The 26,413-nt window shown below is 43.5% G+C and overlaps 2 protein-coding genes across 2 annotated transcripts in view; one reads left to right on the top strand and one right to left on the bottom strand.

Annotated features, from left to right (window-relative positions):
- Positions 1 to 54: 54 nt before the first annotated feature.
- Positions 55 to 3,650, bottom strand: plin2 (perilipin 2). The gene is made up of 8 exons (XM_070993137.1): positions 3,579 to 3,650; positions 3,281 to 3,327; positions 2,934 to 3,129; positions 2,500 to 2,582; positions 1,844 to 2,129; positions 1,168 to 1,346; positions 887 to 1,000; positions 55 to 764 (listed from the first exon to the last, which is right to left on the bottom strand). Exons 2-8 carry the CDS (start codon positions 3,308 to 3,310, stop codon positions 318 to 320), a joined length of 1,335 nt encoding a protein of 444 aa, XP_070849238.1. The 5' UTR covers positions 3,311 to 3,327; positions 3,579 to 3,650; the 3' UTR covers positions 55 to 317.
- An 11,996-nt stretch (positions 3,651 to 15,646) lies between these two features.
- The window catches only part of LOC139351657 (ADAMTS-like protein 1), a 76,426-nt gene continuing 65,659 nt past the window's right edge, over positions 15,647 to 26,413 (top strand). Inside the window, exon 1 of the mRNA XM_070993643.1 lies at positions 15,647 to 15,918. Within this exon, the coding sequence (XP_070849744.1) occupies positions 15,862 to 15,918 (57 nt within the window). The 5' untranslated portion in view covers positions 15,647 to 15,861. The remainder of the gene's footprint in view (positions 15,919 to 26,413) is intronic.

The following is a 26,413-nucleotide window of genomic DNA, read 5'->3' as shown; positions in this document are numbered from 1 at the left end:
TAGAAGCAAACGAAAGCTAATTCAGGTTTTTTATTTGATGACAGTGAATCCAAATATGATTCCAGTGAAGTTTATGTAGAAATAAGCACAGGATTACATTTTTCCAACAAATGTCTCTATTATAAAATTGGGCCCAGAATTGGCAAATATCACATTTTAGGTGATATGATAACAAGAATGAATCATTTAAAATATAAAATGTTTGAAATAAAACTATATAAAAGATTAGTTTTACATTCTAATGCATTCAATATTGTTAAAAGAAAGTCAAATATTTGCCGAATGTATGACTTAAACTCAGAACATAAAGCTGATCTTTAGTGCTGCTCTGAATGTAGCGACTCCATCTCCACTTCCATGGGCTTCTCTTCATGTGGCTGGGTGGAGGGAGCGCTGGAGGAGGAGGCTCCTGCGCCACTGGAGGGCAATGCGCGACTTGGCTGTGGGGCCGTGTGGGAGTAGAAGGGGCCGACCAGCCAGTTGAGCGGCGTGTTGTTGACCACATAGTCCATGACGTCGTCCAGGGAGTCTTTAATTCTGCCCAGGTGGACTCTGCTGCTGGTCAGCACGCTGTCGGACAGGTCCGCCAGCCTGTTGGCCTTGCTGAAACTGGTGTAGATCTGTGTGGCAGAGCCGCTGATGGAGGCCGCCTCCTGCTGGATATGGCTGGGGAGGCCCTGCAGGCTGGAGACGAGGACCAGGCAGGTGGTCTGGAGCTGCTGGGTGAGGGAACGAGCCAGGGCCAGAGTGCGAGACTCAATCGCCTGAGTGGAGCAGATAAGCAGATGTTAATAACCCGTGATAACTCCACGTTGTGTGTGGAACAGGCTGCACTTTGACACGCCGAGGGTGTCATCTCATCGCGTGTTTGTGTTCACTTCCTTACCTCCGCCTCATGACCGTTCTGGTTTGAACCATTGGACTTCCACACCACCAGGGAGCCCAGCTTGTCATTGACCATCTGGTTGGCCCCGTCAATATTCTTTCTGCCGTATTCAATCTACAAAAACATTTCAAACATTTGTCCACAAGCAGAAAAGAAATGATGTGTTTTTATAATCCAATTCAGAGCAGACTTTTAGTGAATAAGGAACTAATTTCTAATATTACTCGTAAGCAGCTGAATTTTGTCCACATTTCATGTTAAGGACAGTGTCTGGGACCCACCAGGTCAACAGTGGAGTTCAGCTCAGAGATGAATTCCTTGCTTCGCTGCTTGGCGTCTTGGAGTTTGGCCACGGTCCTGGTGTACGCCCGCTTACGCAGCTTGGTGGAGAGGGAACCCAGGCGGACGTAGTAGCTCGGCTCCTTCTCCCCAAAGCCTCTCACAGTCTTTGCCTCCATCTCTGTCACAAAGCGAGAGACAGGTATGAACAAACAACATATGATTATCCTGAGGTCTGTTTACGATGTCTGATCCGTTGTGCATGCTGAAGGAGCTGGAGGCTTGAAAAAAGCCAGGAAGAATGTCATTCTTCACCCGTCAATCCCCATTTAAACTAACAATGTACAAGTTTGTTGTAAACCTCTGCATGCGGCAGTTCACTCTGAACAATGACCTCTTTAATGACAGAGGAAAACTGGCCAATATAAATGTTCATTCTCAGAAGAACATAATCCAATTAACCCAGTTTTCCTGGAAACTGGACTGAATCCACTGTCAACAACATGCTCCAGCTGCCTGTTAGTAACTGACCTTTGACACAGCTTGTTGCAGAACAACAAGCTTAATCTCCCCAGCCTGTCCAATTTCCATTTCATTTTTTTAAACATTTGGAGCCAGAACAGCAACCAAAAATTTAGATTTTTAAATAAAAAAAAAAATCTTGACATATCCGCTCACCTAGCTCATCCTCCGTCAGAGGCAGGTACTGCTCCACCAGGCTCTCTGAGGTGCTGAGGGCCGTGTCCACACCGCTGCTGACCAGCTGGGCCACTCTGCTCTCCAGCACTGTGCTGACACCCACGCTGACAACAGCCCTGGTCTTCTCCACCCTGTCCTGCACGGCTCCCCGAGTCTTCTCCACGGCGCTGGTCAGAGTGCCCGAGACGGTGTCTTTAGCACCGGACACTGTGCCCGTCACAGCGTCTTTAGCGGTGGCTACCACATCCTTGGCACTGGAAACAATCTGGGCAGGGAGAAACATTTTTAAATGATTATGGCAAAGTAGTGCTGCCGTCTGGCAAGTCATACGTGAGTCTCTTTTGTGCACCACCAGACTATGGAGCAATTTCTTGCCTATGCTCCTCAGCTCATCCTCAACACGCTGATTAATTCTTCATCCATTTACACAATTTTTATTTTCTAAGTGGCATCAAGGGACTACAGCTACCATTTCCTTATACAACCCTGCTTTGTGCAATGGTAAATAAATGAACCTTGTACCTTGATGAGTCAGAAAACCGTTACGATATTGTGTAATTTCTCTTTTACGCACAACTCCTCGCTGACCTTCGGCAGGATGTGATTGTGCCATTGGTCACTAATCCAGAACATACCTGCTCAGACGGCTGGTGCAGAATGGGCAAGGTTTTCTCAATCCTGTCCAAACCTTTACAGGCCAGGTCATTTGCAATGGCAACTGCAGGCAACAAAAAAGTAAGCAAATTAGACAAGACAAGGCAAGCTGAAACCAAGATGCCATCGATAAACAGAATGAAAAATAAGGAGAGAAGTTAAGTGGATTTTACATGAAGTTTTTTGTGGCTCAAATCAGGGAGATTATGAGAAAACAGAAACTGGGTGAAAGATCAAGATGAGTAAACATCCCAGCATGAACTTCCTGTTTCTAGCTCTGTGACTCAGCTGGTCAGCACGTCATTAACCTCACAGATTCGGTTGACTGGACTTTGTTTTGACATCCTTTTGAAGGCATGTCCGCAGATGGATTCAGCGCGTTATCTCAAGGAAAAAGAGACTGAAGGACGCTTACTCTGAGGTTCCAGCTTGTCGATGATGGGTGAAGCAGTGGTGAAGACCACAGAGCTGATGTTCCTGACCCCTTGTTCGGCGACCTCACACACCGTCTTGATGTAGGGGTGGTTGTCCTTGGTGCTGGTGTACATGCTGGACACCAGGTCATAGGTGGAGCTGACCAGAGGAAGGCTGGTCACCCTGTCCACCACATTCTGCTCGCAAATACAAACAGAAGCAGGCTTACAATACTTATTTTTCACAGTTTATAATAGAGAAACTGGACAATGACACATACATTTGACTTAAGTTCTTTCTAGTTTTCTAGTTTCACATTCATTACAGTTATCTTCAAGGCAAACTCACCTGGTTGGAGATAACGTCACCTGGTGCCATGTCTGCTGAAACACAACCTGTGGAGAGAGGACACAACGTGTAACATCTCTGTTCAAAAGTGTTAATTATGTCGGCTTTTCCTCAAGAAACCAACCGGAGGACTTAAATAAAGGTCTATTACTTCCGTATTACAGTAGTCTGCCCTGACAGCTAATATAATGATAAAGGCTACAATTAGCTGTAGGCTACTTTTGCTTCAAAGACAACTGAACTATAGTTGTCACGCTGTTTAAAAAATAGTTTTACAGAGATAAAAGTAAAGACTCACCGAGAGTTAGACAGTTGTCCAAGTAGGAAGTGAACTGACTGATACTACTGTGAGGCGAGAGCAGTTATATTTATATGCCGTAATTATCGCGAGATGTGGCGCAGCAGGATGACGTGATATTTCTGGGGCAAAGGTAAAAGAGGTAAAAGTAAAGTCGGGGAATTCCTCTGAAATCAGCCGTCCGAAGAAAGCTATGACACATTAACAGCAGTCTGGTTTCTTAACATTTCATAAGCCGTTTTTTTGTCAGAATATTATTTTTAAGGTCTTCCATGCCCTCAGGGCATCTGCTCAAGTAGGCTATAGTACTACGTTTGAAGAAGTAGTTGTACGTTAACTACAGCTGTCAAATTATCAAGTGGACCCTATGTCCCCTATGACCCTATGGTGTGAGAAAATCAAGGCATCAAAATACTATTTACAATTTTTTTTAAGGATGACGTTTTCTTTTTATCCCACCCTTTTGTATTTACATGTTGTGTTTAACTTGCATGCACTTTTTATACTATTCTATCCGCTTTATTGGTGCTGCTGTGAATTGGAATTTTCCCTCGTGGGACGATTAAAGGAATATTGAATTGAATTGACCATATATAGATACTGGCGCTTGATATTTTCTCTGCAGGATACAAATAAAGAAATGCAAACCTCAGCCCTCCATATAATTTCATATCATAATAACTGTGACCACTAAGTTCTGTATTTTGTGCTAAAAAGGCAAAATATCGTGTTCTGGATAATAGTTTTTGCGGCTTTTGTTGGCAAAAATAGGATATTTTCTACACGTCTACATACACGAAGGCAAACTGCATGTGTGAAGATGATGTACATACCATACATATCACATAATGCAGTTAATCTAATGACTAATGACTTTTAAAGCTCTTAGTTTATGGACTCTGTTTTTGATCATCTGCTGCAGTTTTGAACACAAAAACTCAGTCCAGTTCATTTTAATTCGCTGTCAGAGTATTTACTCACCATGGAAAGGAGCCAGTGTAGCTGTATACTTGCTCTCATGCTATTTATGAGAACCATTAGGTGATATTTTCAAATGGATGCAAGAAATCCGACCAACCTAACACCTCGCTCAATGCATTTCGTATGACTTAATCTAATGGCCTGACTTGTACCATACGTCAGCGGTTTAGCCGCAGATGAACAGGTCTGTGTTTGCCAGTAGCTCTTCAGAGCCACATGTGTGACTCTGGTCCTAATTTGAGAGCACTTCAATATTTCTTCTATGTGTCATTTCTGTGAAGAATTTTTATATGTTATTAAAAATGTAAATGAAGTGTTAATGTGGTTTCTTTGATGCCACCCATTTGGAAGCCATATGAGGAAACATGGGCTTAGTTCAGATCCTCCACTTGGCTATCACATTGGGGTCCTGGATTCTGTAGATGAACCCCTTGGGGCCCATTTATCAGCCCTTGTGCGACTCAAATAGACCCCATATGAAAATGTTGGCTGCAGTAAACCACAGATTGTAATCTTTAATAAGATTTTGCCTGAAGAAAGTCCATGAAGACGATTTTTAAGTGAGTTCTGATTTATTTAAGAGCAGTATAACTAACTGATAGACAATCCACTGTAATGTACAGCATGTAGGCCTTCCTCCACATGCAGATATGACATTGACATAATGGACATTGATCCGCTCATATTTCACTCTCCACGTCATATTCTTTTAATTGCCTTTGTCAGCTTTTCTGTGACTTGGTGGCAAGCAAAGTACAACCGGTTGATCAGGAATTATGACTCATCTGGATTACATGCTTCAATCTATAATAGGGCTAATTATGAGCATAAAAGATTATGGTCAGGTCAAATATCTTTTGAGTCTGGAAATGGTAAAATGTTGTGTTTTGAGGTCCAAGTTGGAGCATGACCACAATGCTGTCTATGTGCAAAAATATGAGTTTCAGTGATGATGTGTTCAATGCGCTGGTTATAGTTTAACTGTCACTTTGGTCAGACCGCTTGGATTCTGATGCGTGGACTGTTTAGAAATGAGAGTTTATGGGGGAAAAATGGGATCATTTCATATAGAAATTTATATAATTTGATTTCAACATAACAAACCTATTAAACAGAATATTTCTATCATAAACTTTTTTGAGCAGAGTTAAATCAAAACACTACGTTTTAGAGCTCTAATTAGCCACCTTGTCTAAATACAGCGACACAGTCAGGGTCATTTTGGTTCAGTGTCCTAACTTGACTCTCTAAAGCCGAGAATCTTGCCTCCTATCAGATAAAGATAAAATGTCCAAACCCCCCAGGCCACACTGCACTTTGAGTCAAACATTGTTTCTGCTCTCTGGAAAGATCATTTCACAATAGAAGGACTAAATGCTGGAATTTATTCTTTATTTTATTTTATTTTTTGCAATCACAGACTGTTTTGGATGCCAAGTAACTGAATGATGTGTAACTGGAAATGAATATGCTGCTACTCCCTTTAAATGAAAACAGAAAGTGAAAGTCGTAATTTATTCAGATTTAAATCCATCTGTTTAGCCGAGCTGTTGGATTGCATTTGAGGAGTAGTTTTCCCCGCATTCTTCATCATTGGGAAGATATTGGCCATTAGCAGGAGTCGTTTTATTCAAATTCTGTTTAAGTACGACTGACTTTAAGGCCCTATTAACTAATTCTATTGTATAATTCAAGCAAATCCAATACAGTATATTTCTAACTGTTATCTGATGGCCAAACCAGTCATCAGTACTGTGCCTATTTATACTTTACGAGCGTACTTCCTAGTATTACAGATGTAGGCCACTAGATGACACCAAAGTAGACAAAGTTCTTAGTCATCACAGCCATGTGGCATCACAACCTGGGTCCTCTCCAGAAGTTTCCCTGCTACCTTTGTAATATGTGATTTTCAAGTCAACAACTGTGGCCATATCATGCACAAAATATGAAGCATGTCAAACGTGGTGCAAGAAAACAAACTCTGATTACACACACCTTACTTAATTCACTTATTTATCTGCTATGTAGCTCCAGAACACCATGCAAATATTAAGATATTTTTAAAAAGTAGAAACAAAATGTATTTGGTAAGGATGATCATGCACAATCAGGAAGGCACTGGTTTCAGTGTAGCAATAAAGAGACATGCATCCAAAGGAGCACATGCAAATGAGATTTAGGTGACTGGAAACAGAATTAGTACATGATTAGATGAGAGAGTAAGTCCGTCCTTTCAAGACAAATAGACATGTGCACAGCTCATAACACAGTGGCGGTAATGATCTGAGCCAAGTCTTGACTGCGTCTCTCATTCTGCAGTCCAAAGATCAGCCGTGGAGGCCCTGCCCTCCTGTTCCCCCGAGGGGTCTGCTGGTGCGCAGGTGGCAGCAGGGGTTACAGAGGCTGGCAGGTCCGGAGAAGGGACCCTCACACAGCATCCCTCTATTGTGCCCTCCGAGACAGGTATGGGTGTGGGCAGCGTGCCAAGCCTCCTGGCTGGGTAACAGATACCTGCAGGCTACTGGGAAAGTGTCACACCTCCAGATCACACACAGTCAGAGGCGCTGCGTAAGAAAGAGCGCAGACAGGAAGAGAAAGGACAGCGGGAGAGTGGCTGTCCTTTCATGCTCTTTAGATCATGAGGAAAAGAGGCAGAGATGTGGCTTTAGAGCAGAGGAGAAAGAAAGTGACATGTCTTTAGAGCGGCGGTGCGCTTTGGTTAACTCGACCCTCAAAACTCTGCTGCGGCCTTTAAGACATCTGCTGTCAGACAGCGCAGCCAGAGCGTCGACCACAGGTCTGCTGGACTGTCCATCAAACCTGCACTGTGGATTCTGTTAATACAGTGGGTTTATGAATAAGTTTGAGTCAAACTACAGATAGCTGAGAGTTCTCTAAATGACCTCAAGGTTCTCAAGATGTCTGGAAAGTAACTACATTACAATTGTATGACAGGACAAATTTATATATATATATATATATATATATATATATATATATATATATATATATATATATATGAAAAAAACTTGAGGTCAGATTCAGATAAATGTTAATGCAAATCTTCACTCATATCAGTGATGTTTTCGCATGCATTACAGTCATGATTGCAGCTGTTTGCTCAAAGGCACCCATTACCTTTCATCTCTGCATGTGCTGAGTCAGGCTAAAGAATGCACCTTTCAGCTCTGTTCAGAATTAAACAGTTTATTGCATTAGCACAATCACAAATACAGCACTGGAAAAACACGATACGGTGTAATTATTGGAGATATTACTGGACCAACGTAGAAAAAGGACTTGAAATGAATAGCGCTACCATCGTGAGGAAATGTCTGGCTGTCATTTTGATCAAGTAGGGGTGGACTAAATATTGGCTGTGTTCTTGTTGTCAGTGGGAATTTACACCAGAGTTTCAACATCTGGGACCAAAATAGCTACAAAATGTTTTGTAGCCCTGCTGCTAAATTTGGCACTATTATTCTTCCCAGCTTCAACCCAACCCTGGAACCGGAGAGGTCGTGCATGCAGAAATGAATTACATTTTAACAAGATGCCTTCCCTCTAGAAATAACCATTACTTCAGCCCTTAATAAACAACAGACCTACACAGACCAAGTGTGTGTAGCAGGGCAGCAACCTCAGATTTATAGCTACATACAGACAAGACCAGGGTCTTGTTAAGCAGGGCTCTGTGCACCTGTCGGATGTAATCCTCAAATAATGAATCTGGCTCATTAACTAAGACGGTCAAGTTAACCGTCTACATTTCCCACTGAGAGGATCAAGACAGAAAATGAGGCAACAACTATACAAGGTGAAAAGTGTGAGAAAAGGTCAGTGTGTGAGCAGTCTTGCTTTGAAATGAGATTCTCCATGTTCCTGCGGGACCACACCCCGACCCCCTGCCACTTCCACCTTGATGATGATGATTTTCAGTAATGATTTTCTCAGGACGGACGTAAAAAGTGTCACTGCATCGTTGGAGAGGCGCTCCAGTGGTCGACCTGCGAGGCGCAGATTTAATTGCTAAGCCTGTCAATGAGCGCATACTTGGGTCAGATGGGAGGTGAGAAAATGACCACAGAAGGCTATCCTTCGTGTGGGTCGGACACCGTCCCACATGACCCCGCCATGTTTTGTTTTCACAGAGCCGTGCCGGGATTAGCAGGCCGGCTGTTTGTGCTGGCAAAGGGGCAGCAATTCACGGCTATATTTTCTGGGTGCTGTTGCTGACAACCAGACAGTGTCCTAGTAATTATGATATAATTGAGAATGATCTAAATCCAAATGTCCGAGCCAGTGTTTACAGAAAACAGCTGCTTAAATAGGCACTTAGAAGGAATTAGAATAACATTTTTTATGTCCCAGCGTGAGTGTGTCTCTGTCTTTGTGCAAGTGTGCATATATGCGTGGGTTGGCTATTTGGGCACCTACACAGACAAACTCTTTGTTTTGGAAGTGTTCGCTTAAGTCTTCGGGGGCAGACAGGAGCCAAGAACAACGTGGGAAATGGGCCCTTGCTTCATTTCTGCTTTCTCTACGGGCTTTTCCTTTGCAGTCTCTCTGTCAGATGGACATTCAGCTGGCCTCCAAAACAGTACCTGAGGCGTGCAGAAGTTTGGAGAAGCAGACTGAATGGGGCTTGGACATGAGAGAAGTCGTAATGGGAACCGAGTGGCAGCTGACAGCCGGGCCAAGCTGTCTGTCAATTCCCTCTCCTTCTCCGTCTCTCTTTCTTTCACACACGTACGTTGTCAACAGAAGACATGCACCCAACCAGACCTCTGCCCAGGTGGTCTCTGTAGGTAGCCAGTGGGCTGCAGCGCAGCGCAAGATGCTGAAATTTGAAGCAGCCACACTGGCAGCAGCAGCATTCACTGTGAGGTCTGGGCCTGCGGTGCTGAAGTGTTACATGACCCTCAATGCTTGTCATCTCCATGCAGCAATTAGGCTTTTTTCATGTTCCAGGAAATAAAGGAGATGAGTCATATGAATTGTGATGTGCTGACACAATATCGAGCAGACGTGTTTATCGGCGTCCCTCAAAAGCCTCATGGAAAACCAGACTAATTGCAGTGTGAATGAACTGATGAGATTCAAAGGGAACATTAAAGTTAAAGATAAGCTGCGGAGACATATGCAGCGAATGGAGTTATGACCTAAACTTTACTTTTTCAGTTTTTCTATATAAACAATATTGTGCAACAGAAACATGGAGAATTTCTGTAAAAACCTTTGGAAGCTGAAAGACCATATTCTCTTTGTAGATGTGCTTCCTCTTCTGTGAGTATTGGTGAAAGACAGAGTGCTGTGTCAGCATTTTTTAGGTATTATGTATAGTGGTCGACTGATAGAGGTTTTTCAATGGCCGAAGCCGATATTTAGAGAGCGGATCAGCCGATAGGCAAAATGTAATGCCGGTCTCATGTCGTTGTTTGATTATAATTACGAATGCGACACAGTTGCTGAATTTAAATAAACATTTATTTCACAATAATGTTAATGTCTGTGTTGTCTCTGTTTGCTTAAGTAGATTTGCTCTCTGTCTGCAGTGTACTTATTTTTGATTAAAAAAAATCATGACCTAAATACACGTCTACAGGTTTAATCAGCCTTGTGAGCTCAGGCGTTATCTCAAAATGCCAGATATCGGCCTGATTAATGGACCAATTACTTTGTATGTTCTATGGCAGTAATTTTGTCAGCAGAGTGAAAAGGCAGAATAATGAAAAAGCAGGTAGACAGAAGGTGAAAAACATGCTGGATCTTTGTGAATGAAACTGATCCCAGGTCATATTTATTCCCCTTTACTCTAAAAAACATCTTTCAACTTTTCTGGCAATGACTTGCCTGCAGCAGATGTTCAGAAACAATAGACATCCTCACCTACATCATAACAGTATCATTTTCTGCTGCTCTGTCTCTTTTTTTACTAGCTGCTGGATTATTGATTGGAAAATCTGATGATACATCAGATGCTGTATCTCAGGTGAACTTGTCATTAGATGACATAAAATCCTGGATTTCTGCCTTATGATGCCTTAATCTTCTTATGTGGAACTCAAAATGTTTAAGCAAATTCACGCTTATTCATCCAGCAGCATGTTTGTTTTGAGCAGTAAGATGGGATTTACATGCAATGAGATACTTCCCTTAAGAAATAAAGAAAACATTATACTCTTGGGGTTCTCAGACAAGCTGACTGATCATTGGCTACAGTGTGAAGAGTGTTGTGCCCACTGTCTACATTTCTGCCTGGTGGTTTGTGGCATGATGCCCTCAGACAGCACGCAGTGGACACGACATGCCTGGTGGAACTGGATGCCTGCAGCTGAAACAGATCTGCACTGACAGACAGACAGGTTACTGTACCCTTAGCAAGCCTGGCATTCTCGGGACACTGTGGCCCAGCGATGGCAAGAGCTTTCGTTTCCTCCGGAGACTCGAGCATGAGCAGACACACACACTCAAACACACACATACAGATAGCGTGCCAAATTCCACAGAGCCATAAAGGCAATCAGGGACAGATGAGAAAGGCAACTAAGTGGCGGTGAACCGCATGCCAGGGGACTGGAAGCCATAACAAGGTGCCACAACAACACGCTGCGGAGTTCATGCGCTTTATGTTATTTGCTTACTTGCTTTCCTGCCAAGGGTTAGATGAGGAGATTGATACCGCTCTTCTATCTGTACCCGAAGCATGAAGACCGAAAAAATGGAGAAACCACTAGTTTGGCTATGTCCAAAGGTCACAAAATCCACCTCCTATCACCTCTAAACCTCACTAATTAGAATGTTACTTCAGTTGGACAAAAATCAAAGCGTGAAAATAACAAACTGTTATTTTATGTGGGGGTTATGTACCAGACTGTTTGTTCTCTGGCGATATAACTTCCTCGAGTCCTGACGTCACTGTGAGGTTAACTGGCAGAGGTGTCGGCCACCAGGCAGAAGTGTTAATTATACTACTTTTACACCAAAATAAGCACATATATGTGGGTTTTTTCAAATGTGTAAACCCGCTAAAAATAGGCAATTAACTCCTTTCCCACTGCCACTGGACGAGTTTGCCTTTCTGTTTTTGTCATGGTGTGCCGCATTTGATGTCGTGAATGCACTGGAAAAAGCAGCATGGAGGCCTGAGACAATATTTACGATTGCTTTTCTCTATCTTTTATGAGATGATGATGATGAGATGGAAACAAAATGTAACAAGTTGGCAATTCTGTCTGATATGAAGCAACATTTACGCACCAACATTCAGAACTGCAGCCAGCATCGTCTTGCTGGAAAAGGAGCGAAAATAAGCGTGTCATGGGAATGAATGCCAGTTGTACCCTTTGATATTCATTTCGGATTCATAATTAACCAATGAGAGTGGTATCGATTTTCTCATGTAATTCTTGCTAAGAAAGGGAGTAAGTGTTTTTCCCCAATCTATTTCTTTAATCATGAAGTTTCCTTTGCTTTGGGAGAAAAAAATGCATCTCAAAATCTGTTGGCTGCCTCTTTAATGCAAAAACAAGCTAGCTGGTGTCCCATGAAGTGCATTTTCTCTAACCGGTATCTGGCAAATTCCTGACCTCTCTTTGAACACATGTGACAAGCAGCGCTTTGACTCCCAGGCCAAATATCACTGATCAAACAGCTATGTTTGGTGTCAGCCAAACGGAGACAACTAGGTTACTCATATGGGGGGCGCTGACCTGCTCCAAGTATGTTTAGCCAGGAAACCAACACATGTACTGTACATACTGTGGCCCTCTTTCGCACTTGTAAAGCCATACTTATATGCCTGTGTGTTCATGCACACAAACATGCAGAGTAAAACTGTGGTAGCTGCCTCTAAAAAGGCCTGGAAGCATGAAACGGCCTCACTGAACGTCCAGGATCTAGCCCATCACTGCATTCAAACAAAAGATCTCTGCTAAAAGACTGTCATTAGCTTCTGCCTCAACCTCTTATTTGTCCCCACACAGAAAAATCCCTGTAAGATGTGTTGAGCAAACAACTGACAGATGCTATTTAAGCCTGTGGAGTCCCTAAAAATACATTTGCGCTCCGGGCAGTGATTTTGCAACTCTGCTGATGGGAGCTTTGAGCGAGCGATCCCGCTGAACATGTCTATCAATGAGAGAAACAGTATTTGTAACATGAGGACGTGGCTTAGCCATGCACTGCCAGTCACAGTGAATGTAAACTATTCATGTCTCCGAGTATTATCTACTGCTTGCTCTGGCTTTGTGGGGTGTCCGCGGAGCTCTCAGGGCACCGGGGGTGGTCAAAGTTCAACAAGAGGCTCCCAGAGCCTTTGCTCTTTCAAAGACACTGGACTTTTCATGACGAGTGGCATGAGCGGGTTGGCTTTGAATTTCAAGAAGCTATTAAGGCCGATCATTTAACCCCGTGGTGGAAAGGAAATGATTTCAACCCCCGCCTCGGCCTTCAGGTAAAGATTTTTTCTCCTCTCTTGGGGAAATAAACATTTACATTCCTGTGCTCAGTGTGTTAATAGAGATTAAGCTGAATTCAAACCTGCGTGTCAGCCAGCAATTCAGGTAGCTCATACCATACATACCTATACTATTGTGTACTCTCAAAGGGCATCTCCTTTAGTCCTTTGAGCTTAGTAGAGGACAGATGACGTTTTCTAGGAACATTGTTATTAAGGTGGCCCTGGACAGCCTCAAAGTGACAAGCAAGTCCTAATGCCCTACCACTGTGGACTAAGCTTCAAAGAAGTTATTGTCTCTTACTTGAAGGTAATGAAGGTATAGGATCAAAAGGAAGAGGCGTTGTTGACCCGAGCCATCAATTCTACTGTAATGCAAAATTCCTTTCTTAGCTGAAGTGGAAAATGTTGCGGTCCACAGTAAATCAATGATAAATATAGTTTGTTTCTAAATCACCACAAAACAGGTTTTCTGTTACAGTTTGTTGGTGCAGTTCAGTTACTGTATCCACAAAGGTGAAACACATCAGGTCAGGCATTTGAGCTTTTTTGGGGCCCACATTTAGGAGGCGCGGGATGCATTCAGGTCCAAAGATACAATGCAGACCTTCATTAAAGTGCATGAAAAATATGAATCCCACAAAACCAGAGACGACTGTTATTGTTATTGGAGTCAGGAAGGAATGACATGGGTCTCATCAAGGTAAATCAGAAACAACAGCAGATTTCGATATAATGCCAGCACAGGCGAAGAGAATGAACATTTCATTCCATGCAGTTGATCTCAGTTCATAAGCAGTCAGAGCTTGATTCAGATAAAACTCCTCTTGACCTTAAATGGCACATGGTTGGCAGCGCTGGGCGTCTAACTTGAAAGACTAATGCATTTCATACTTGTGACTAAATCTAAACCTGTGAAAAAGTAGGCAAAATCCTCAAGTGGTGCACAGCTGACAGCTCATGGTCTGTTCCAACTGAAGTACCCGTGGTCCACATGATGTCGGGACAGGGGCTTTACGACGAGAGCTGGACTTTCTTATATTGTTTTACCCCCAGGATTCAGTTCTGTGAGTGATTAATAAAGCAAAATCAAATGTAGCTCATCTTTTTGGCTGATTAAATGAGTGAGAGAAGCCACAGCCAGCTTCATATGATAGATTTAAATACACATTGACACATTGCTGGAGTTTATAACAAAGGGACCGATTCATTTTCATTGGCAACTAAGTCAGGCTGCTGAAATCAAAGGAACTGTTCAAAAGATTTACTTTCTAGCTGACAGTTAGACAAAAGCATTGTTGCCACTCTCATGTCTGGAGGATAAATACGTAGCTGTTAGCTTAGCATAAAAACTGGAGCAAGTGAAAACAGCTAGCTTTGCTGGGTCTGAAGGTGACAAAGGTAACCGTTTGTGAGTTTTAAAGATGCTGGTGGGTTATTTTGTTAGCTTAGGACAGAGCCAGGCTAGACATCTCCAGCCCGGCCAGTCTTTGTGCTAAGCTAAGCTAACCAGCTGCTGGCTGCAGCTTACTGTACACACGAGACATATCAGTCTTCTCATCAGATATCTGCAGCTTAATACTGTAAAACAACAACTTGTAAGTTTTTACAGTTTTTGTACACATTAAATAAGGTTGTTGTGGTTGTTTCCCATTCTTTCCACTGTTTGTGTGAAGCTAAGCTAATTAGCAGCTGTCTCGAGCCACTTATTTACCATACAACCATATGAGTGATGTCAATCTTCTCATCTAACTCTTACCAAGAAGGCAAAAAACATGTTTCCCAAAATGTCAAAGTGTTTCTTTCAGATTAAAATTTTCTGTTCAGTTGAGCAAGAATATGAGCCATATAGCTTTGCTGAATTTGACAACTTAGGATCAAAATTCATAAGATTTCTAGAGATCTCTATCTAGGGCAAGTCTGCAACTTTACCCAGTACCAATGGAGAGGTTGACCCAGTGTTGGTGTTATTTTTGCATTACTGTTTGGTTACTGGATCTAAAAATCCTTCTGTTGGGTGATCCACACATCGACATTGGGTAAAAATAATCTTATATTCAGTGCTATATTGTATTTTTGTGTGTGTGGACAAAGCATGCGTGGACAAAAGTTCCAATATGAAGACCTTGTATCTAATGTAATCTCTATTTTATATTAAAATAAAATAATCATGGCTCTAAAGGTCTTCATGTGTTCAAAAGGTTGTCTCTGACCTGAGAGGACCATGTGTTTATCTTAAGAACATTGAATGCAAACAGCTGAGCTCAGAAGTGCGATAACAATTCATGACTATAAACATGAGTTAGGCCACTGAGTTATACTTACCTGTGCTACAGCCTAATTTCTGGCTAAAGGTGTTAATACTGAAACCATTTAGTGCAACCTTTGATTGGGATGAAAGCATCTGTCCTTAAAGCCTCCATCATCATGCACACAAACCGCAAACCACCAGGCATCACTTTAAGCCGGCATGCCTTTGCACCGGGCCGCCTGTCAGCGCGTCACGGCCCGGGCGTGTGTTTCTTTAAGAATGTAAGGTGGGTGAGCCCCTTTTCCTGACGCACGCCTGGTATGCAAACATAAATTTAGCAGCAACGTGTTTGCCGGGGGAACAAAATATCTGGAAGCGACCGAGAAGTGTCATGTCGTCTGCGGCGGTCCTTGGCTGACTTTTCGCTCTTTCTGTCTGTGTGAAGTGGAGCCGGAGCGCAGCGCGGAGAGGACAGCGGACCTCTCTTGTCCCTGAGTGGCTGCACAGACCGGGACAGACGGACGGGGAGTGGGCAATCCCAGTTGTCTCCATACACTTTGAAATCCCGTTGAACTGAATCCGCGTCAGAGATGACAGGGGGCTGCTTGTGGACGACCGGACTGGTCCTTGTCGCTGTGTGCGTGGAGGTAAGCTGCGGTGTGCTTTCTTCAAATCAACGTTTGATCCAGTCATTTCACATTTGAGAGGAAGGCGCGCCACTGTGGTTTGAGAGAGATGCGTCGGTGAAGTTGACGCACCACGAAACAGCTGTTATTTGACCAAAATGAACAAAATTCTACTTATGTTCAACTGGGTCAGAGAGAAAAGAGACACCTACTGCTTTCAATCTGACTGCCCTGAAGGGAATATCACTGTTGGAACCCAGGTGCTTTGGGTTTAAGTGACTTTTTTTAATCACATACATACTATAGGCCGATATAATTTATTAATGAATTTATGACAGAATTTCTCTAATGCTACAGATTTATTCCCAACCTATAATTAGCAATGATTTGCACTTAATTATGTTACCTAAATTACCTGTCTTCACAGAAAACTCACTGAAATGGACATTAAAAACTGAATAAATATATATTAGGATTAGATTCCAAGTGCTCATTGGTGCTCATTGGTCCTCTTCCTCCAGTGATGTTGAAGCAGGTCCAAGGCTGCTGCACAATGCATGAGATGAGGATCAGTGTGGTGCTGTCTGCAATTATAAAATATCTTGTGAAAAGATATCAACAACTAGCAGTAATAAACAGGAAACTGAGAGACAATTTAAACATACTCATCAACTCATAGGTGATAAAATTTACTGTATAATTGAAGTCTGTTGTGTAATTAATACACTACAGCCTTTACCTTGCAGATTTAATAGAGAGTACATAGGTCACCCTCTGAGAGGTCAGAGCTTATCAGTTGTGCGTTGAACAGACTTCTAAAATCAGTACGCTCGGCTTACACTAATCACTTGTGGGATACTTTTCCTCGGTATCTCCTAAAAGCCTGTCATGCACATGCATCATTCATGCAGGCCAGGTTGTGCAAAAGCTGCACAGCAAGAGCTGAGCTTTAAGTGGAGCACAAAGCAGTTGTTTGGCCTGCAGACAGATTTTTCGCTCCCAAACAGAGGGGTGGGATGCCACTGTCAGCATGTTTAAATGACCACAACAGGTGCTAATAGCGCTTCAAGGTGATTTGGGCTTTGGACACCCTGGCTGCCATATAGCCCTGCTGAGCAAGTCCACGCCGTAATCAGTGAATAGCTGTGACAGAGGAGTGCTCAAGGCTTTCCAGCTCTTTCCAGGCCACTGTCCAGTGCTGGCCTCATTATGCTACAGTTTAAATACTGGGAAGAAAATCGTGAAATGGCACATTAATGGACTTACTATGCATATGAGCGTCTGTGCGGAGCTACTTACATAAGAGTGCGTTTTCGTGATTGTCTGAAAGCGTAAATAACTGTGTGCTGTTGGTGCTGCAGAAGGGTGTGTGTCAAATTCTCCCACATTAACACAACTGTCTGTGTTGAAAGTGCATTATAAATGATTGTAATCGACTCTGTCAGCTGTTCAGTTCAGCGTCGAGAACGTTTGAAGCGATACGCCCTCACATTGATTTCTGTGTTCCAACAAGTGGCGGAGGCCTGATTGTTTTGTGGCTCTGTCACAGAACGAGACTGAATAATGACTCAGTAAGTCTTTTTGCACAAGTGCTCATGACAAGCTTCCCATCTGTGCAAGGAGTGACTGAGCAGCATGAGTCAGCACTGGACATTTATCGGTTCACACACACACACACACACACACACACACACACACACACACACACACACACACACACACACACACACACACACACCAGAGTGACCCAGTGCTTTGCTTCAGAGACCAGGGATCAACAAGTGCTGCCTCCTGGGGTCCCTGCTGCACGGTGGCCTTTTCTTTTCATCCTCACTCTTAGGTCAGACTCTCTGTGTTTCTGTTTCAGTGAAGAATGAGACTATATTTGTGTGTATGGCTGGTGGAAGTTGTGTGATTTGTGTGTGTGGGCCAAATGGCCTGTGGCTCCAACCCTAAATTGAATAGACCTTCCTTTGTGGGTGACATAATGACATACCTTGAGTGATTCTTGGAGGGTCTTGTTGCTCTCACTCTATTCCCTTGATTTGTGCGGCAAAGTGGAACCTTCCAGAAACAGTTTATTCCTTTTTGCTGGATGGGGATTTGAAGGTGGTTGTGTGAACAGGAGGCTGTGCCCTGAAAAGACACTCATGCATCTCTCTGAGCACCAAGGTTAGTGCTCCGAAATAATGATTTGGCACCAGCCGAGGCGAGAGCGTGAAGCAAATCCCTTTTGTATGCTTTAATTTCAGTTCCTTTTGGCATTTGTCTCTCTGCGTCTCTCTTCGCTTTTGTCTTTTTGTAAAAGTTTAATGTTTCTTATGTGTTAAATCTTATTTTTTTAATTTGTCAGCTGCACCAAACAGTCTTTTTCTCACCTGTTCCAGATTCCAAAACCCAAACTCAGGCGAACATAATGTCTTTTTCCAAAATGTAAAATCTGTGTTTGTTGTCAACAAGATGTACATCAGCTTTTCTTTCCGCATGAAACATGTAATTAAATGGATTCTGTTCATGCAGAATTTCAAAACAATCTCCCAACAAGAAGTGTCTCCATTTACAGTTTCTTTTAAAAAAAAAACTTGCTAGCTTAATCAGTTAAAGTAAACCAGTTTCACAATAATGATTTTCAACTGCGTCACGTTAAAATCCATCTCTTGAGGAGCACAAATAGGAAGTATAGAAATGTCAGCAGCAGCTTTACACTCATTAGCTTACCAGAGGAATAAGAAACTGTATCTAATGTAGATTGGCGACATTTGGCCAATCCACTCAATGAAGTCAGTACCTTTAGTTACAGCGACGTTGAAGGAGAGAGAGAAAATGTCACTAGAACAAACTGGGTCTGTGCTCCGTTTTGAGTTTTGTCCAACACAGATTCAGGTGAATATCATAGGTGAAAACTCTTGATACCATTGCTTCAAATGAAGCGTACTGCATTAGAAAAGGCTGATGGGTACAGCAAAATTCGTTAATGCGCTCAAAAGGAGAAACATCTCTTTCAAATAAGTTCTGACGTTGCCAGCATTAACTCACATTAGTGATCAGCTGTTTCTGCTCCAATTTCTTGAAGACCTCCATTTTTCTCTTGTAGATGGCCAATGCAACTGCTTTCGATTGTTCTTCTTCTTCTTTGAGGTTTATTGGCAAACAGCTGGTGTTGTGTCCGGTTCACCACCTCTGCTTCTCCTCTGTCTCTTACAGCCATGCATAATGTAGCCTGTGCTGCCAGCTTCTGATGAAACTGTGCTTTGTGTACGCTAGTTTGTTTGCCTCAAACCAGTTGATGGAAACTCACTCAAAAGTTTGCTTCAGATTCGCTTGACAATTAGTTGGAAACATGGCTACAGATATCTATTGAAGTGGATGAAATGACTCTCCTTTTGGGAGCTACTTGTAAGCGACAGGGTTAATGGTTTTTGACATATGATGGGATCAGCTGCCAGACTTCATCACAGTGTATGGCTGCCACACTCGCTTCACTACATGCCTTTCTTCTAATTACTCAGCTGGAATTCAAAAGGAAATTGGCCTCAAAAGCAGCAGATTTTGATGTTTATTCAAGGAAATGGTCCCTCTCAGAGTCTTAATGCGGCGAGCAGAGTGTATTGAAGTCCTCAGGATGGGGAAGCTTTGGGGTCTAATGGCAGGATTAAGTGGGGTCAAGGCGTGGAAACGGTCCCAAGTGATCATCCGTCAACAACAACATCTCTTGTTCTCCGAAACATGCTCCTCGGCTTGATTGCTTCATCATAAAGACTACAAACTATCCAGTTAGCTTTCATGAGTGCCTTTGTTGTGGACGCAAGTGGAATGGGAAGTGATTTAATTTTGAGAGGGATCGGTCCCACTTGAGGAGTAAAGGAAAGGGCTTCAGAGAACATCTGGCCAGTGATGGATGGATGGAGCAAGTTTTTGGAGTGCGTTAACAAAACCAAGTGTTTTCAGTTATGCTGCAAAAGCCTTCATACTCATCTCATTGTTCCCATCTGGGCTTAATCTGTGGAGTGAGACTGAGGCTTGCTGAGTGTGGAAGTGCTGAAGTGTGTGTGTGTGTGTGTGTGTGTGTGTGTGTGTGTGTGTGTGTGTGTGTGTGTGTGTGTGTGTGTGTGTGTGTGTGTGTGTGTGTGTGTGTGTGTGTGTGTGTGTGTGTGTGCAACATTACTCTCAATCCGAGGCCAGAATTCACCGGTGCTCATGTTTGCATAAATTGCCAAGGTACCCACAAAATGTTTTTGCTTTTCATGCAGTGCTCTTAGTGTTCCTGGCACAGTAGCACTATTTCCTGCGTGTCCTACTCAGGTGTACCGGGATGCTGCTCTTCCAGTACTGGAAATCAAGAGAGCAGGCATTCATCCCTGTAGAGCCGGGCCAAAAGGAAGTAGCTTCACACCATTCTCAGTGGGCCAATGAAGGAAAAGTCCTGCAGAACAGAACAAGACATGGCAGCTTCTATTGGATGCGGAGTCCCAAAGTTCAGTTTCAACAGTATTTGCAGTAAAGCAATAGCTGGGCTTAGGTCTCGCACTCATGTCCAATTTGTATTTGACTCTGAATCCTTCAGTTCAAAGAAGCCATTGTAGAAATACAAAATCCCCAGTCAAGAGATTTCACAAATGTGGCATGGCCTGAGAAGAATATATAAAATCAGACCTGGCTAGATGATCCGGATGATGAGCTTGTCTCTGGTATTGTATTTTAAAAACTGTTTTAAAAACTGTTTCCACTTTTTTTTTTCTTTTTTTTACAATCCCAGTGATGACAGACACTCCGAGTGAAGCAGCAGATAAACGAATCCCGACTGAGTGCTTTTATCTTTAGTTTTGGAACCTCATTGTTAATGAGATTAATATTTTGACAGATTGGGAAATACACTTATTCACTTTCTGGAAACGGGTTAGATGAGAAAATTGATACCACTCTCATGTCTGCATGCAAAATATGAAGCTAGGGCATGGTTAGCTTAGCATAAACGCTACAGGAGGAAATGGGTAAGGATTAAACAAACATGATTTCACAAGTTAATTAGTCAAAGTTTAGAGGTGCTGGAAGGCAGGCTAGCTGTTTCCCTCTGCTTCTACACTCTATGCTAAGCTAACTATCTTCTGGCTCTAGCTTCACACTGAGCGTACAGACACAAGAGTGGTATCGATCCTCTCATCGAATTCTCAGCATGAAAGCAAAATAGGCTATCTCCCAAAATGTCAAGCTGCTTCAGCAACATCAGCAGTTGATTAGCAAACCAGACCATGTGAAAATTGAAAAGTTGTGTTTCCCCTTCAAAATCTTCTGGAACTTGATAGTGTTGTTTTCCTTTCAATCACTTGATGCCAAGTTCTAATAACATGCTGTGACTGACTGCCCAATGCGGCCTGTGCCAGTAAATGGCATAACTCGCTGGAGTCACGTTGCAGCGTGATGCCAGAGTGTATGCAAGAGGGCATGTTGTGCAGATCGCAATATCAAAAAGCATAATGAGTTTTTTGTGGTTTCATGTGGCTCTGAAGAAATTGCATATGTCTCATTGTGCCGCACGCACGCACACACTCTGATTTTGTATCAGGCTGCTGTCACGCACTGATAAAGATCTGCCAGCAGATGGCAACATTACAGCAGAAGGACTTTTTGTGTCCAGTTCAGCAGCGGTGGCCTCTGGAGCTCCCACGCCCATCACAGATTGTCAGCTCTATTGTGATTTTGCAGGTGGCCGCTCTCTGTCCCCTCTCTGTTTCCTCTGGAGCCCCTTGTGAATGTATTTGTTCCTTCTTCTGAGGTTTATTTGTCATTGCCGGGCTTGAAAGCCGAGCCTCTGGCATCCTGTTCCTCTGATGAAACATCTTGGGCTCCATCTGCCCGCGTCCCCTCCGTCAGCCTGATTGAGCGTTGTTGTTTTATCCTGTTGTGTGTTCCTGGACACCGGCTCAGACTTCATTTGCAGCAGACGGGGCCCTCTGTGTATCATCTGGCCTGCACATTTTTTCACCCACAGCCAATCTGAAAAGCCCCACAACCTAGCAGTCGAGCTCCTCTTCCTCGGCTGGAGCACATGCGTCTGCTGCAGCTCTGTCTGTTCTGTTCTGCCCCGGCCTTGACCTCAGATCCGTCCCAGGGTGGGATTGCAGCGGGAGTGCCGGGGAGTGGTGCTAACGAGAGGGAAGAGGGAGCACTCGGGGCCCCTCTTGTGACGCCTAATTAGAGGGGAGGTCAGGTAGGAGGTGTGTGTGTTTTTGTGTGTATTGAAACAGTACTGGGGAGGATCATCAAGAGGGAGGAAGAAGCCAGATTGGACACTACAGGGAAGGAAAGAGGAAAGCAAGAAGGAAGAGGGAAAAGGGTCAAGAATGGTAGAGAGAAACAGGACAAGAGAAAGCATTTGAGAAATGTGCAATACAATGAATATGCTTTAGCCCTCTAGGAGTCAAGTTAGAGGAGTAAAGGAAAGAGTGCAAGTAAAATGAGGTCATAAGTATTCAAAGACTTGATGTGTTAATATTAAAAATAATGTGACATGCAGCTGAAAGCCAAGACTTTCACCAGATGACACTCAATAACATCCTTGTCAGTAATCTTCACAGTAATGTATAATAAAACCGTCATAGACGTGGAGAGGCAAAGATAGAAGGTGAGTGCCATGTTAGAGGATGCAAAGCAATAGTGGGATATTAATGGAGTGACGTTGAAGTGGATTCAGGTGAGAGTAAGAGGAGAAGGGGACACACACAGACGCAGAAATGTCTGTAGAAATGGGAATAAAAGAGTCGTATTGATGGAGTGAGAGTGGAAGGGCGGCGTGAAGCATGTGTGGATTGCAAAAGGCCAAGCAGGAGTAATGCAGAGCAAAGAAACCACTGTAAAGTTGGAAGGTAAAACATAAATATTCAACTGTAGCTTCCTGGAGAAAGCACAGATACAGTAATTCCAGATCGACTGACTGGTTGACAGGCATGAAAAACAAATACAAGACCAGTTGCTATCTCTCTCACTGACCTCACTCCTTCTGGAATCGGGAAAAGGAGGCTGCATATGCATGCGATAAAGGTTTTGCATGAGTATGGACAGCTAAATCCAGTGGAAACATGATTGAATGAGGGTCTGCAGCGCTGGTGTCTGACAGGGTCTCCACGGCTGCCTGCGCTGGATGTTTGCGAGGCTAATGATGCTCTCTGGTGTTCTCACATCTGTTTCCCCCTGTGGCCACATGTGCTTTGAGTCAATGCTGGGCCGCCAGGACTAAACACTGGAGAGCCCAATACAAATGATGTGCTATTAGGATTACTATGCACTCGCCCACAGAAGCGGACTGATGAGCATGTGATCGTGCATGTAGGTGTGGGAATAGCTTGTGGATCTTCGAGTGAATGGGTCCATGTGGAATTGGGTGTCCACCTTGAAACAGTGGTGATCGTACAGATCTTCTGTGCTCATCCTTATCCATGTGGAGTTCAAACACTGTATGCACCAGGGATCCATGCTGTCTGTGCATGCTTGTCATTTGTCATGAAATCTCAAAGTAACATCACCACCACTGTCATATCCGTCCACTAAATACTGTCTATGGCTGCAGCCAGCAGTCGGTTAGCTTCGCTGAGCATAAAGACTGAAAACCTGCCTCGGCTCAGTCCAAAGGTAAATAAAAAAACTGCCTTCCAGCCGCTCTGAAGCTGATGAATTAACACGTTACATCAGAACGTAAGTTGCGGTTTTATGAGGGATTATGTGTGGGACTATTTCCTGGCTGTGAGCGGCGACTTCCTGGAGTCTTTGCTGGCAACCTTAAGGTGACAGCAGGAAAGTAAACACATTTCTTTTCTTAAAATGTTGAACTATTCCTTCAGTATCCACAGGAAAAGAAGCAGAAAGTGGAAACGCTCAAGCACACGTACGTCACAGTTGCACTTGAGCGCATTATTTGAATAAATGTTGCTTTGTTACTTTTCACCACAGGTGTGTGTGAGGGTGTGTTTGTCGTCTTGTGACTGCTGTGCGTGTGATGTGACCATTGGACCATTCCCAGGCTGCTCACAGGGATTAGCTAGACGACGGTGCCCTCTGTGAAGTGCACTTCTTTCTCAAACACACACACACACTTGCGGGTGAGCAGTGACACAGCACAGATGTAGAATGGCCGCAGAACAGACTTACTGGCCCCTGTGAAAAGGCTTGGGGTCTCCCCTTTGAGGAAGCCCCTGCTTGGGAAATCTGTGTGGTCTCTGAGCTTGTGTGTGTAAAGTATAAAGTGTTATCTTGAGCATGTTTATGTGTTATTTATCAGAGTGTGAGGTTGTAGGTGGGAGGTCATGGGAAATAATGGGAGCTTGAAATTACTTGAAAATAAACAGCGGTGTCAGGAGATCTGTAAGAAAAAAATCCGAAATATGTTCGGTCATTATTATAAACATGCATTCTTGGGTTTAAGTTGTGCATGTGCTTTTGGCTATTTGCTCAAACTGAGAAGATCCTGCATGAAGACGGCGCATTTCGACTCTCGGGGCAGATCTGAACTAGTGAACTTAACCGTAAACTTTAAATGACCTTCATTGAAGCTTTTATGCTTTCAGAAGGCCTGTGCAGTCTTGTTTTTTTGTATGTTGTGCAATGATTGATGCTTGACCTCTGAAAATAATTACCCCTATGAGAAAAATGCACCCGCAGGTCACAGTTGTTTTCTGTCTTTCGCCTCGCCGATGGCTTTTGTCTCGCCGTGGTGTTGCGTTTGGAGCGCCACTGTGAAATTCTGTCCCAGCATACCTCTGTGTGATGACATCATCCAGACTGGTGTCTCGCTGTGAGCCGTAAAGCAGCCTCCATTGCCCTCAACCTGAATCTGCGTAGTCCGAATCCTGTCAGCACTCCCTCCCTCCTCCCCTGCTGCCTCCCTGATGACAGGTATGCAGAAATGTATTTGGCAACCATGACCTGGAAAAGTGCACATTTGACATTGAGCACGTCACTCATCCTTCATTTTCCTCACTCCTCCTTCACATCAGTGCGACGTAATGCGCTTTTAAATGAGGCCTTTTGTGTTGGCCGTACGGTTTCTTCTCTCATCTCCGCGTGATTTGCTTCATAGCTGGAATAGCTGGGATTGTGGTGACCAGGTGGCCTGTGAAGCCACCCAGATGATATGACAGATACTGGATACTCAGCTCAGTATGAAAGATCCCGAGCTGTGTGTTCAGATCATGTCAGCTCACTGCTGAGAGACAGATGGACTGACAGACAGGCGGACAGACTGTGGACTCGCTGAGAGTACGATGCAGGGCAGGTGAAACCAGCTAGCGCATGTCTTGCTCCATGTTGACTGTTCTTGTTACAGTTATTGACAAGGTCTCTCAACACACTCTGTGAGTGAGAGAAGCCTGATCGATGACAGCTGTCAAAATATGATCCGCTGATGAACAGAGAGATTATCAAAAATGAAATTAAAATGGGGACATTTTCCAATCAAAAAATCGAAGAGCCTCAAACAACTTCATGGTGTGTCCAGCCAACAGCAAGTGCAAAGAAGAAAAGCATCATGTTTGAGTCGCTGAAACCAGTGAAACGCATTTTATTCAAAAACTTGATTAGAAAAAATGTTTTATTTTGAAACCGCTTTGTTGGGATATGTCTTCTGAGCAGAACTAACCAGCAATAAACTGCTTTTGGGTGTTTGTGTTTTCATTCCTGCTCTAATTTGTCTCTTTGTTTTCGCCTCTTAGTTCCTCTATCTGAGCTTAAAGTGGTTTCTGAGTCAAGACCCAGACTGGAGGATCAGTGAAATCTGTGATTCTTAGCCCTGACTTCAAAAAACAACCACATCTCATTCGATAAACCTGCTGACATTTTACGTTACTGCAGGGAAACATCTGTCTCTCCATCTGTCACACTCAATATCTCATACAGTATATCCTCCGGGTGCATGCTACATCATTTTAACATCACGCTGCGCAAGTGGATGTTGCTAAAACTTCAGGAAATCATGTCTTTAAAATGCACAACAAGGTGACATAACGCCCGAGGTGAACTGAGAGACGTTTAGTTTAATGTTGACCTGTTTTGTGAATGCAGGAGGAGGACGGAATGAGGGAGGGGCTCGCTGAATTTTGACACAGAGGGAAAACAGGCATGTTTTTTTTGAGTGACTAACAGGCCGTGTGTGTGAGTATTAGTACAAAAGAGTTAGCGGGAGCCGTTGGTGTGTTGGTGAGAGATGCGTGCGTGTCAGTGCGAGACGAGTGCGTTAGCTGACGTTGATTGGCAGGAGGGCGCAGCAGGAATGTGTCTGGCTGCAGCTCTGTGCGGGACAGGTACAAACCGCTCCATCATCGCATGAGAGAGTAATGGTTACGGGCAAATCATTACATGATCAGAGGGAACCAAGTCTGTGCCAAATATGCATAGCCCGCAATATTTGTTCTTTTTTTAGGGGGGGGGGGTACAAGAGTAAGGAAGTGATGGAGGGAAAGACAGATCATAATCAGAGGGAAAGAATGTTTGATACTCACAGGGCATTCAGTGTTTGGCTTTTAGTCTG

Source organism: Chaetodon trifascialis, chromosome 23 (genome assembly GCF_039877785.1).
Source record: "Chaetodon trifascialis isolate fChaTrf1 chromosome 23, fChaTrf1.hap1, whole genome shotgun sequence".
Classification (NCBI taxonomy): domain Eukaryota; kingdom Metazoa; phylum Chordata; class Actinopteri; order Chaetodontiformes; family Chaetodontidae; genus Chaetodon; species Chaetodon trifascialis.
This window is presented reverse-complemented; position numbering and strand designations above follow the sequence as displayed.

Bases quoted from the DNA above. Each gene is read 5' to 3' on its own strand.
- plin2 (XM_070993137.1), bottom strand. From the start codon at position 3,310: ATGGCACCAGGTGACGTTATCTCCAACCAG. The intron at 1,347-1,843 runs GTGAGCGGATAT...GCTTTGTGACAG, and splicing joins TCTGACGGAGGATGAGCTAG to AGATGGAGGCAAAGACTGTG. The intron at 1,001-1,167 runs GTGGGTCCCAGA...ATGTTTTTGTAG, and splicing joins TGAACTCCACTGTTGACCTG to ATTGAATACGGCAGAAAGAA.